Below are 14068 nucleotides of genomic sequence, written 5' to 3'. Positions count from 1 at the left end.
TGAATACTTGACAAAAGTAATTAGCAGCTGCGAAGCATAACAAATGGTTGCTATCATCAGTTTATTAATGTACAGGTACTTAATAGCAATTGAACTACTTACATTAGGAGAGGAAATACGATTCAGGGACTAAATCAATGGACCTAGAGCAGGGGTGGGCAAACTTTTTGACTAGAGGGCCACAATGGGTTCTTAAACTGGACGGAGGGCCGGAACAAAAGCATGGATGGAGTGTTTGTGTGAACTAATATAAATTCAAAGTAAACATCATTACATAAAAGGGTACGGTCTTTTTTTTTTTTAGTTTTATTCATTTCAAACGGGCCGTATCCGGCCCGCGGGCCATAGTTTGCCCACGGCTGACCTAGAGTTTTATCTGGCCTCCGCCAACTTTCCAGTCTTCTCTTAGACTCAACACACCAGCCTCACTCTTACATGAGTTTGTCCCCCTTGAGTTTCATCAGAAATGGTATAACATAAAGAGTAAGGAAAGCCCTAACCGGTTAGGCTCAGTGGATAGAGGTCGGCCTACAGACTGAACGGTCCCGGGTTTGATTCCGGTCAAGGGCATGTAACTAGGTTGCGGGCACATCCCCAGTTGGGGGTGTGCAGGAAGCAGCTGATTGATGTTTCTGACTCTCTATCCCTCTTCCTTCCTCTCTGTAAAAAATCAATAAAAAAATATTTTTAAAAGAGAGTAAGGAAAATATCTTCATTTTTTAAATTTCTAATATAACTTTTCTAATATAAAAGTCCTATGCCTAGCATAACTTTTGTGCAGGTGACAAAATATCTGCCTGGTGTAGTGTGCTGCTATATCACTAAATCATATACTGAAGGAAGGAGGATGCTCTGCTTTCCCATCCTGGATTATAACCAACTAGAGGACCGATGCACAAAATTCATGCAAGAGCAGGCCCTTGCAGCCCCAGCTTTGTCCAGAAGGTTGTCTGGACGATCGTTCTGTTGTTCAGTCAATTTGCATATTACGCTTTCATTATTATAGATAGCTCAGTGACTGGGACCTTAATTTTCCCCCCATAGCTCCCCTCCACCCAGCTCCCACCCCACCCTTTCCCTTTACCGCCCCCCTCCCTCCCCACTGTCCCCATCCATAGGTGTACGCTTTTTGTTGCCGGGTCATACACATGGAAAATGTAGCTATTTCCATCCGTGACGTGTCCCTGTGTTCGGCCACACAGAGACTGTCTCAGCCTCACAGGGGCCGTCTCAGCCTCACAGGGACCGTCACAGCCTCACAGGGACAGTCTCAGCTTCACAGGGACCGTCTCAGCAGAAGTGTCTTTATACATTGTTCATCATCCTTATGCTAGTTTTTTACTGAATTTAATTATTTAAACTAATCTCCCCATTTCAGTAGGTCCAAAAACACTTCGTTTTGTTCCCATTGGGTTCGTCTTGCTTTACTTCCTTAAGCATCATGTGACTCTAATTTAAAAAAAAAAAAAACAGACCTTATATTGCATGGAAGAACTTGATCCATTAAAAAAAAAAAAATATCAAAGCTAAAAGTATAAATGCCAATGTAAATAAAGCTTGTTTTACAAAGCTTTATTTATAAATATAAATTGTCTTAAAGCAGGATACTTTTTCTCTGAATTTCTGCCTTGAAGTAATGATTCCCTATATATATACTATTTTATCACAATTCTATTATAAAAATCAGGATAGTGTAAGTTAATCTTAACTTCATCCAATAGAGCAAGTATTATAACTCTGCCACTTTAAAAAAAAATAAAAACCAAATGACAAAATAAATGAAAAGGCAATAAACTGAATAAATCAGAAATAAACACTCCTGGAAAAAATATTACAATCTGGCATTTTCTCCATGTGCCTGTTTTAATAATTAGTACCTTCTACTTATTTTCAGTAATTAAAAACAAATTCTTCACTCATTCTCCTAAAAATATATCTGAGTGCTTGCTACTAGCCAGGCACAGTTACAGACTCTCTCGGTTCTCAAAGAGCTAAGAAGGGGAGAGACACTGGAAAATATAAATTCAATCTAATGTGATAAATGCTATGATGAATATAGGTAAAGAGGCAACTGATCCAAAGCCAGGGGAAGGCAGGTGTGGTGCTGGGAAGAAGACAAATAGAAGATGCATGGGGATTAGTCGGGTAATGCACCTGCAGGGAGCTAGGAGAAGGTGCCAGGCAGTGTGGATACAAACAAGCTAAAGAGTAATAAATAATGCTTATATCACAAAAATGCAATATCCATTCAATTTTAATTGTTACCTTTTATTATTTTACAATATATTTCAAAAAAATGCTGTTACAGTTGCCTTAACTGCTCTATAAGACCTGGAAACAAAAGAACACTTAGAATTAGAACACGGGAACACCAAGCTATCACCACTGTATTGAACCATTGCTACCAAAGGGATGTAGTTTTTTAAATAAGTGGATGTGTGGCAATGCAAAATAAAACACAAGCTTGTTAAAACAGAACAGTAAACTTTGTTTTAATGGCTATTGAAAGGAGGTGATTTTTTCAACACGTCTGGTTCTGGCAGCAAGTTGTATTATGCATTTAAAGCAATGCATGTCCTGAAAGCTTATATTTTCATTTGTGCGTGTCACCTGACTCAGAGCCCAGACATCTGAAAACTATCTTTCTCAGCACCCTCAATACCCCTCCCTCCAGAAGGTCACAATGTTCAAGATTCTTGTTGGTGAATCATTTTACAATAATTTTTCTCTAATGACACTGGATGCTTTTAATTTTCTCTAAAAGAGAAGCGATGAAAATGCAAGAAACCCCTCCAGGGTCCAATTTTCACTTCACATTCTCCACGCAATAAAATAGCAGCTCTACATGTAGATGAAGAAGAATTTCACTTTCTCCCTATTAGTTTTTAATCGTATTGGCATTAAAATTTATCTGGATTTAGTTAGATTTCCAAAAGGAAAATTTTAGTTGCCAAATATTTCAGAAATGCAATAAAGCATTACATATATGTAATTAGCTCTTATCTAGAAAAAATATATATGTATACATATTTATATTTATTTTTCTTACCTTCACTTAAGTTCTTTTTTTCTGGCTGGACATAAGAAACAAAATCAAGTGGACCAATGCTGGCTTTATTTCTTTATAAGCATTAATTTTTGAGGTTTTTTTTCATTCAATATGACTGCAAGTTCATAATAAATTCACAAAAGGCAATACAAGGAAATACCTACTGAATAGGCACCTACCAAGCATCTCACGTGTTAAGGTTAGACCCTACCAAATGGCACTGCGGCATTATAGGCATCCAATTTTTGTTTTCTTTTTCAAGTTGTCAGTTCTTTACTATTTTATTTTTCTAGCAGGAAATAGTGTGTAATCACAAAATAAGGCCCAGAGACCATTGACAGTTGCTCCCAATATTATGATGGATGTTAACTCTCAAGAGCTGATATAAACCAAACAGAATAGCAGTCAAACGACATTTGGTCACTTTCAATCTCAATAGCACTTTGCTGATATACACGTTTCCCTCTTCTTGAATGATTGTATATTAATCATATTAAAATGATAACAAGATTGCAAAGTTTTTGTAGAATTGTATTTTTAGGGGACTGCTACATTCAAATGAATACATTTTAATTCACAAAATGTCATTAGTAATGACCTTTCTATAAACATGGTTGGCAAAATTTTAAAAAGGCACAAAAGGGGGGCAATGAGAAACATTTTCAACTCTTATAGAGTACCAAAACAAGTACCTTTCATGAAGAAAAACAGAGGGAAATGTTCAGTAATTCATGCACAACTTGAGCTTAATAATTTCTCTTCAGATAGGTCCTGAGACCTGAGGAGAAAATGAGTTTTCCTAATCAGGTGTTTCGTGTAAAATAAAATGTAAAGCTGCACATATAATATGTTGGTTTAATTGTGGACCCATGTTTTTTAAAATGTGAGGCAATTAAACAAAGGAAAACAAAACCAAAATACCTTCATAAACAAAGCAACTCCCCTTGTAGCCTCTGTCCTTTTTACCACTTAGTGGGGCAAAATGTCCAATAAAATGTAAAACGCAGCATACGCAATTATGTAATCTAAAAATTTTCCATGATAACTTACTGCAAATTGCACTTGAAAGTTCACCACAACAATGGAAAACTGGCCCCTTGTTCATTCACACAGTCCTTGCACCCCAAATTGAAGTCACCAGTAAAATGATCTGGATAGAAAGTTTGCAGCTGTGCTCAGCCAGCTAGCCCCACCCTCCGGGTGGGAGCCGACCCGGGACACTGCTTTGTCCTGCTCCTTCGTGGGGCTCTCATCCTCGGGCAGGTAGTCGGGCAGTTCTGTGTTCTGTTCTACTTCCACAACCATATCCTGGAATGGGACCAGCATCTGACACAGAGAACATGTGAAGTTATTGCAAAATCAACTTAATGGATAGACATGTATCAGAAGTGAAAGGTCAACTTTCTCCTCATTCTAATCACCACAGTATTTATTTTCAGGGGCTACAGTCCTTTGAAAGTGTTCCTCTTACATGAAGGTAGACCCATTTGCTGAGCACTGTGTAAAAACAGAAAGGCTTATTCCTACACAGGAATAAATGTGTAACCTTTGTCTACTTCAAGATGACAGGGCCAGGAGGAAAAGGGGAAGGGAAAGAAGTATAAACTTCCAGTTACAAAATAAGTCACTGGGAGATAATGCATAGCATAGGGAATAGGGTCAATAATTTCATAATAACTATGTATGGTAACAGTTATAAGACTTATTGTGAGGATCACTTTGTAAAGTATATAAATGTGTTGTTTTTTTTTAAGTATATAAATGTTGAATCACTGTGCTATACATCTAACACTAATATAATATTGTATGTCAACTATAATTTTAAAAAATTTAAAAATAAATAAACAAGACAAAAGCAGACTGGCAGATGTGGCTCAGTGGTTGAGCATCGACCTATGAACCGGAAGATCACAGTTCAATTCCCAGGGCACATGCTCTGGTTGTGGGCTTGATCCCCAGCAGGAGGTGTGCAGGAGGCAGCTGAACAATAATTCTCTCTCATCATTGATGTTTCTATCTCTCTCTCCCTCTCCCTTCTTCTCTGAAATCAATAATAATATATTTTTAAAAAAGACAAAAGCAAGCAGCTGGCCCCTTCCAGTTTTGCTCAGTGGTTAAGAGCGTTGGCCCACAGACTAAAGGATCTCAGGTTCAATTTCTGGTCAAGGGCATGTAACTGGGTTGCAGCTTTGATCCACGCCCCGGTCAGGGCTCGTGCAGGAGGCAACCACTTGATGTGTCTCTCTCTCACATAGATGTTTCTCTTTCTCTCCCCCCCTCACCCCTCTTCCTCTAAAAATCAATGAAAAATATCCTTAGTTGGGGATTAACAACAACAACAAAAAGCAAGCCATCTGGGTACTGTGTGGGCCTCTGGAGAGCCACGGAACCTCCTTTCTATGGCACTTCAAATGAGCTGAAGCCATATAGATTCATTTCCCTACCACACAGCTAGCGGAAAGTGCAAGAGGCAAAGCTTTTCACTATGTATATTTGCCTAAGGATGGAACTGGAGTTTTATTTTTGGGACTGTCAAAACTAATTAAGGTTAGAAAGGTATTTAAAAACCAATGCCTATCAGCATAACCAATGGACACAGACACTGGAGCGGTGGGGGCTCGCCCAGGGTGGGAATGGCTGGGAGGGGGCGGGGAGGGGGGTAGGGGGTCTACTGGGGAAAAAGAAGACACATGCAAAACTTTAGACAATAAACACACACACACACACACACACAAAACAGACCAATGCAGCCCCTAGCCAGTTTGGCTCAGTGGATAGATCGTCGGCCTGCAAACTGAAGGGTCCCGGGTTGATTCTGGTCAGGAGCACATGCCCGGGTTACAGGCTCGATCCCCAGTAGGGGGTGTGCAGGAGGCAGCCAATCAGTGATTCTCTCTCTTCATTGATGTTTCTATCTCTCTCCCTTTCTCTTCCTCTCTGAAATCAATAAAAATATATTTTTAAAAAAATAATAAATAAAATAAATAAAGACCAATGCAAGGAAACCACATCTCCTTTATTTCCATATAATATCAGCAAGGCATCTCTACTGAAATAAAGAAGAGTCTGAAACTCACAAAATATAAGATATAAAAACAGGCTGAAATCCACAAAAGATCTTTCTATACCTCTAAAAGAGTTGTTAACCAAGAAACACTGAGATAGTCTGGCCCAATCACATTGCTATAGCCTTGGCAACTATTAGTTTGAAAACCACCTGCTAGCCATGGAGAGCAAGCGGGCGTCAGAGTTAGGTATAAAGAAAGCCTGTAAAGCCTTTACCTCTTCTCCACTTTCACTTTTCACCACTTGCTGAGCCTTCATAACCTTGGTTGATGCTATCGCTGATGCCAAAGCCTAGGCCAAGATAAAAAAAGGGACAAATTTGAACACTGATTTGTTTCCTAGGATCTTGAGCATATTCAGCATTTAAAATACTAACCTCTGCTTTCAAATCTGACCGGATTCGCACCACACATCTTTGAACAGCCATTTGAAAAGTAAAGCTAATGACACCTTTAATTTTTAACAAAGCTTCTTCACATAGATTTCTCCGAGACTGAAAAAGCAAAAGCAAATTGTTATCAAAATTGGCAAAATAATAAATGGGAATAAATCAACTGAAACCACACTAAACTAGTCATTAGATTTGGGGCGGGGGGGGGGGGGGGGAAGGAGTAGCACCATGGGGAACAAATGTCCTTATTTCAGTTCCACCATCTCCTATGTGAGGGCATGGGGAGATTGGTGCTTAGTCAAGTTTATTACATATTATAAGATCAACAGAATAGTATTCTCTGCTAGATTTTTTCAAGCTCATTACTAATATTTAGTTTTGATAACTTTAACAAGAAATCAGCCAATGTCAATTTAAATCTTAAAGCAAAAAGAAAAAGTGCTGAAAAGTAGACATACCTTTTGCTCAAGGATGGGCAAACTCTAGTCCACCAGTTGTTTTTGTAAATAAAGGTTCAGCCCTAGCCGGTTTGGCTCAGTGAATAGAGCATTGGCCTGCGGACTGAAGGGGCCCCAGTTTGATTCTAGTCAAGGGCACATGCCTGGGTTGTGGGCTCAGTCCCCACTGGGGGGCATGCAGGAGGCAGCTGATCAATCATTGATGTTTCTATCTCTCTCTCCCTTCCCCTTTCTCTCTGAAATCAATAAAAAATTTTTAAAATAAATAAAGTTTTACTGGAACACACCTGCACCTATGTGTTTACAGAATGCCTGAAGCTAGTTTCATTCTACAACATAGTTAGTACTTGGAGAACATATGCCCTGAAAAACCTTAAATATTTACTATGTGGCCCTTTAAAGAAAAGGTTTGCTGACCTCTGCTGTAGCTTAAATATCTCTAGGGATAAATTATAATAAAGTTGCCGAAACCGGTTTGGCTCAGTGGATAGAGCGTCGGCCTGCGGACTGAAAGGTCCCAGGTTCGATTCCGGTCAAGGGCATGTACCTGGGTTGCGGGCATATCCCCAGTAGGAGATGTGCAGGAGGCAGCTGATCGATGTTTCTCTCTCATCGATGTTTCTAACTCTCTATCTCTCTCCCTTCCTCTCTGTAAAAAATCAATAAAATATATTTTAAAAAAAAATTATAATAAAGTTAGAATTAGTGAGCATTCATTGTTTGACTATTTTTTAAAGCACTTGTTATTTATAGCCATCACTACATCCTTCATAAATGGCATTCTCAATAGATACCCATTTCATTTTCCAGGGTTATCAATACCCTCTTTTTGGTTCTCATTTTGCTCTTAAAGTACAGTATCACCTCTCAATGCTTCTTCAACTTCTAATACACTACCCTGGTCTTCCACTTACACCACAATTATTCCATCTCTGTGTCACCTTATCTCCAAGGTCCAGTGTCTAAAACTAAGGGATTTTCTTTTTACTTCACCCCTCAGTAGACTATTATCATTTCCATGTAAAAACACATATTCCAGTATTTTATTTTCATTTGCCTTCAGATATATCCACTTGATATCAAGTAAGTAGTTATCTCAATCACAAGATCCAAAGAGAAAATGAATTAAAAAGTAGTTTCTCCTCATCCCATCTTCGCCCCCAAGCCCATACATCTAAATTTTCCCGTTTCTGTACTGACTGTGCTGAGACTCGGTTCTAATTCCATACTTTTTTTTTTAAGGTAGGATTTCCACCACTGCCTTATTTTTTTTATATATTTTTATCGGAGTAGGGGCACGTGCTGGGGGGTGGGAGTGGGCGGGGAGAGGTCAATGGTGGAAAAAGGAAGTATGTAAAACTTTCAACAGTAAAGAATTTTAAAAATATACATATCTATATCTATCTATCTATCTATCTATCTACCTAGATATAGATATATATTTATTGATTTCAGAGAGAGGGAGAGAGAAATAAAATATCAATGATGAGAGAGAATCATTGATCAGCTATCTCCTGCCCACCTCTTACCGGGGATTGAGCCCACAACCCAGGCATGTGCCCTTGACTGGAATCGAACCTGGGACCCTTCAGTCTGCAGGCTAATGCTCTATCCACTGAGCCAAACCGGCTAGGGCTGATTTGGTACTTCTGAGGGGACAGGAATCTGCAACTGACTCCAAGTCTCTGGATCACACCCTGAGAAGCACTGCCTTCAAATTACCCAATTCATTCTTCTCTTCTATGAAATAAAATCAGCCTTCACATTTATTCCCACATCCTTCCAAACAACTCACATTCTTGCTATCTCCCTATTTAAACCAATTTTTCACTACTCCCTACTCCCGATTACATTTCAATACTCCCCAGGCAAGGATCTGGGATAGTGGGCGTGGCGGTGCAGACCCACAGGGGCTCATCGAGTGCACTGCCTGTGGACTCTGCTCTGCTGAGTCCTGAGTTCTGTCAGTCTCATTAGAAGAGACTAACTTTTTAAAAATCATAGATACAGAAAATAGAGTAGTGGTGGGCTGCAGGGAAGGAAGACAAGGAAGTTATTGTTTAATGGGTACAGAATTCCAGTTTTACAAGATAAAAAATTGTACATACATAGATGTATGGTGGGGATGATGGCACAACATTATGAATGTATTTAATACCACTGAAAGCTACACTGAAAAATGGTAAAAGTGGTAAATTTTATGCTATATATATTTCACAATAAAAAACTGAAGAGAATTTTGCCCAGGAAGCTTAGTTGGTTAGAGCATAGTCCCAACATGCTAAGGTTACAGGTTCAATCTCTAGTCAGGGCACATGCAAAGATCAACCAGTGAATGCATAAGTACATGGAACAACAAATCAATGTTTTTTTCTCTCTCTCAAATCACTAAATTTAAAAAAATTTTGAAAATTTTTAAAAAAATATTTAATGCCGAAACTGGTTTGGCTCAGTGGATAGAGCGTCGGCCTGCGGACTGAAGGTTCCCAGGTTCGATTCCGGTCAAGGGCATGTGCCTGGGTTGCGGGCATATCCCCAGTGGGAGATGTGCAGGAGGCAGCTGATCGATGTTTCTCTCTCATTGATGTTTCTAACTCTCTATCTCTCTCCCTTCCTCTCTATAAAAAATCAATAAAATATATTTTTAAAAAAATATTTACTGTAATAGCAATGTATTTGGGGGCTTATAACATATGCAGAAATAAAACATATGATAACAATAGCACAAAGGCAGAGATAAAGGAAATGGAAGCACAGTGTTATGTCTTACACTGCATAAAGTGACAGAGTAGCCCCCACTTTTCCACAATTTTGCTTTCTGTGGTTTCAGTTACCTGCAGTCAACTGTAGTCCAAAAATATTAAATGGAAAACCCCAGAAATAAACAATCCGTAAGTTTTAAATTGCACACCATTCTGGGTAATGTGATGCAATTTCATGCAATCCCTCTTCCACACTCACAAATAATTCATCCCTTTGTCCAGCGTTTCCATGCTGTAAACACTACCTGCCTCTTAGTTCCTTAGCAGTCCTCCTGGTTATCAGATCAACTGTTATGGTATCATAGCGCTTGTGTTCAAGTAACTCAATAATGGCCCAAAGCACAAGAGCAACAAGGCTGGCAAAATATGCCAACAATAAGCCATAAAGTGCTTCCTTCCTTTAAGTGAAAAGGCATGTATGTACAGGAAAAAACACAGCATATATAGAACTGGGTATTATCTGTGGTTTCAGACATCCACTGGGGTTCTTGGAACTTATACCCGTGGATAAGGAAGAACTACTGTAATAGTAAGTGAAGCTACACTGTGACAGTTAAAGATATATAAAATAAACCCTAGCCGGGAGGAGGGCGGGCCAATAGGGGGATAAGGACACATATGTAATACCTTAATCAATAAAGAAGAAAATTAAATAAATAAAAAATAAAAATAAATAGCCGAAACCGGTTTGGCTCAGTGGATAGAGCGTCGGCCTGCGGACTGAAGGGTCCCAGGTTCGATTCCGGTCAAGGGCATGTACCTGGGTTGCAGGCACATCCCCTGTGGGGGATGTGCAGGAGGCAGCTGATCTATGTTTCTCTCTCATCGATGTTTCTGACTCTCTACCTCTCTCCCTTCCTCTCTGTAAAAAATCAATAAAAATATATTTAAAAAAAAAATAAAAATTAAAAAAATAAATAAATAAATAAAATAAAAATAAATAAACCCTAAATCAACAAATAAGAAGGAAGGAAAAAGGGAGGTGATCTTGGCAAATGTTCCACGTGCACTTGAAAAGAATAAATATTATCTTGCTGTTGGGTGGGGTATTCCATAACTATCAATTAGGTTAAGTTGGTTATTAGAGTTGAGTCTTCCATACCCTTACTGATTTTCTGTAGAGTTGTTCTATTAACTAAGAAAGTGGTATTCAAACCTCTAGCTCTAACTGTCGATTTATCTATTTCTCTTTGCATCTGTCAGTTTTTGCTTCATGTATTTTGAAGTTCTAGTATTAGGGTATAAATGCTTACAACTGTGATGTCCTGTGATTAACTAGCTTCTTGGGCACAAAATGCTCCCCTTTATCAGTATAAAATAATAACATTGGGACTTACTCTTCAAGACTGACACTGAGGAAACTATTTAGTTAACGTGATTTCTCTTTCCCATCTTATGAACCAAGTGTTTATAAAAGACTTACCGTATCATCAAGACCATCTATATGTAAAACCACTGTTTTGGCACGTTTGTTTGTAGTTCCCAAAAAAAATTGCGCTTTCCTTCGACGTGAATTCATTTCATTGAAACTATCACCATCTGCCATATTGGAAGATTGAAGAATGTCATAGATTTCAGAGGCCAGCAGTTTTGTTTCTCCCGGAGTTGTAGTCCTTGAAAAGAAATATATAAATTAGTATTGTCACTTCTATTTATTCTATAATTTTATTCCTCAAGTTTGCAAAGTCTTGCTTTCTTCATTCTGGTTTGTTCAATTTAAAATACCGCCGAAACCGGTTTGGCTCAGTGAATAGAGCGTCGGCCTGCGGACTGAGGGGTCCCAGGTTCGATTCCGGTCAAGGGCATGTACGTGGGTTGCAGGCACATCCCCAGTAGGGGATGTACAGGAGGCGGCTGATCGATGTTTCTCTCCCATCGATGTTTCTAACTCTCTCTCTCCCTTCCTCTCTGTAAAAAATCAATAAAATATATAAAAAAATAAAAATAAATAAAAATAAAATATCAGTGAATCCTAAAATAATCAGTAATGTAGAAAAAGCATCTAGTCCTGTGGTCGGCAAACTGCGGCTCGCGAGCCACATGCGGCTCTTTGGCCCCTTGAGTGTGGCTCTTCCTAAGCCTTAGGAGTACCCTAATTAAGTTAATAATAATGTGACTACCTATATAGTTTAAGTTTAAAAAATTTGGCTCTCAAAAGAAATTTCAATCGTTGTACTATTGATATTTGGCTCTGTTGACTAATGAATTTGCTGACCACTGATCTAGTCTATAATAAAGTCTTTGTATTTCATTTTAAGCCCATGGTTCATTGAGATTCAAAACTCATCATCACTACAATGCTATAAAAGCACATTTAATTGAAATCATTAATTAAGTAGGACATCAACTAAAAAGATCAGGATATAACAAGTCCCTGGATTAACACTAACATTCAGCTCCCAATTTGAAAGTAACCTGACCTTCAAGAAAATACAACATAAAAATCCAAAAGGAGAAAATACATTAGAAGATCATTCATATTAGAGTTATTTCAAAAGAAATTTCTTAGTAAATTCAAACTAATTTTGTTTCTTAATTTGCATTTTACATATTTTTCACAAAGCATGTATCATAAAACCACAATTCAGACAAAAGTTTTCATTCTTACACTTTAAATCCTGCTATAGCTCCCCACATAAACATCTGTGCCATTCTACCCAACAAACTTTCTACACTGAAGAAATGTTCTATACCTGATCTGTCCACTCACATGTGGCTATTGAGCACTTGATATGTGTCTGTCTGTCAAGTGCAACTAAAGAAATGAATTTTGTTTACTTATAATTAAATGTAAATAGGCACATGTGTCCAGCCTGTGTGGCTCAGTAGTTGAGCATCGACCCATACACCAAGAGGTCCCAGGTTCCATTCCTGGTCCAGGCACATACCCAGGTTGCAGGCTTGATCCCCAGTAGGGCGATGCAAGAGGTAGGCACATTTCACCTCTAAAGTCCAAATCCTTTAACATACATTCAAGGTCTTTAAAATCTAATCTCTACCAACTGAACTCTACCAAAACCAGCTCATTGTGACCTTTTATAAATGCCTTTCCCTCAGCTTTCAAACTCTTATTTCTCCCTTGAAGGCTCAGCTCAACCGCCATTCAAAGTACTATGCTTGTACTTTTACTATTGATTTTAATTTTCTATTTCTATCTCTTCAAGAATAGGGGTGTATTCTCTCTGTGCCTTCCACAAAGCCTAATACATATTTTTGCAATCCATTTGCTTATTGAATGAGCAGGAATACTACAATGTCTAATATTCAGGCTGTATATTCTAGCCACAAAGACCTTCAATTCCAAACAACTTTCAAGAAGGGCCCTCAATTTATTATACCAAGTGCTTTTTTGAGTCACTGTTGACCACAGAGGTCAATTACTTCAAATGACTTTGGCTCTGTATTGCACAAGGCTATGAAAAAGACTACTTTTTAGGCGATGTCTCAGCACTTTTCTGATAGCTGTTTTAGTTTATTGAAAAGGCCACTGTAGTTATGAGATATTTTAAATACTACCAATCATAAGTTGTAAAGAGTACGAGGATACTGGCATATTGCTGACCAACAAATCAATTAAAAACAATTATTTCCTTCTTTTAAAAATATGCTTTAGAAGAAGAAAAAAATCCAAGAGCATTTACAGAATAAAAAAGCTTAGTCTTTACTTTTAATAAACCAAAATTATTGTTCAAATACTATGATACAAAACATTCAAGTAGAAAAAGTCTACAGTTATATAGTACATTTGGCCATAAATGTTATAGAGAATGATTAATTAAACAAGTATTAATTGCCCTAATTTTCCTAGGCAGTTGAAAATGGAGAGCTGATTAATGTCCTGGATTTAGTTCAGTCTTTAAAATCTGACATCAGAAAATAAAGACTACCTTGAAAGGCTCCTTCACAGAGTAATTGGAATTTTTCTTTCAGTAATTTAGTATTCCATAATGAAGTATACTGACTCCTCGCCACTTTTTCTAATTACTTATCTATATTGAAAAGGTTCAAAACATTATTCATAAAACGCAACTAAAACGTGAACTATGATCTTTATTATACAGCAAAAATAATTTTCATTCTGAATCCAAGTATAATATTTCCTCATTGGTCATATACAGCAAGTCACTCTAATTCTAGATGCTGCTAATAACATTTTATATTGCCCATAAAGGCCAGTTAAGAATTCCATATATTTTATTGTGAAGCAGGATAGTAAGAAGCTAGGAAAATTCCTTGACAAGTGGAATGTGGAAACTGAGACAGGTAGCTGAACAAACTGGGCAAGCAATTTACAGCCAGATACAGGTCACCAGGATGGGAAGTCATGGGTGCCTAGCAGCAG

At 38.1% G+C, this 14068-nt stretch overlaps 1 protein-coding gene across 1 annotated transcript in view; it reads right to left on the bottom strand.

The window, feature by feature from the left end:
- Positions 1-2247: 2247 nt before the first annotated feature.
- ARMC1 (armadillo repeat containing 1) overlaps positions 2248-14068 on the bottom strand; it is a 30274-nt gene continuing 18453 nt past the window's right edge. The window contains exons 4-7 of the mRNA XM_059673024.1: positions 11150-11339; positions 6492-6608; positions 6332-6406; positions 2248-4375 (exon numbers count right to left, since the gene is read on the bottom strand). Of these exons, the coding sequence (XP_059529007.1) occupies positions 4184-4375; positions 6332-6406; positions 6492-6608; positions 11150-11339 (574 nt within the window). The 3' untranslated portion in view covers positions 2248-4183. The remainder of the gene's footprint in view (positions 4376-6331; positions 6407-6491; positions 6609-11149; positions 11340-14068) is intronic.

The sequence above is a fragment of the Myotis daubentonii genome, chromosome 17 (assembly GCF_963259705.1).
Source record: "Myotis daubentonii chromosome 17, mMyoDau2.1, whole genome shotgun sequence".
NCBI classification, from domain to species: domain Eukaryota; kingdom Metazoa; phylum Chordata; class Mammalia; order Chiroptera; family Vespertilionidae; genus Myotis; species Myotis daubentonii.
The sequence above is the reverse complement of the archived record's forward strand: the minus strand, read 5'-3'. Positions and strand labels throughout refer to the sequence as shown.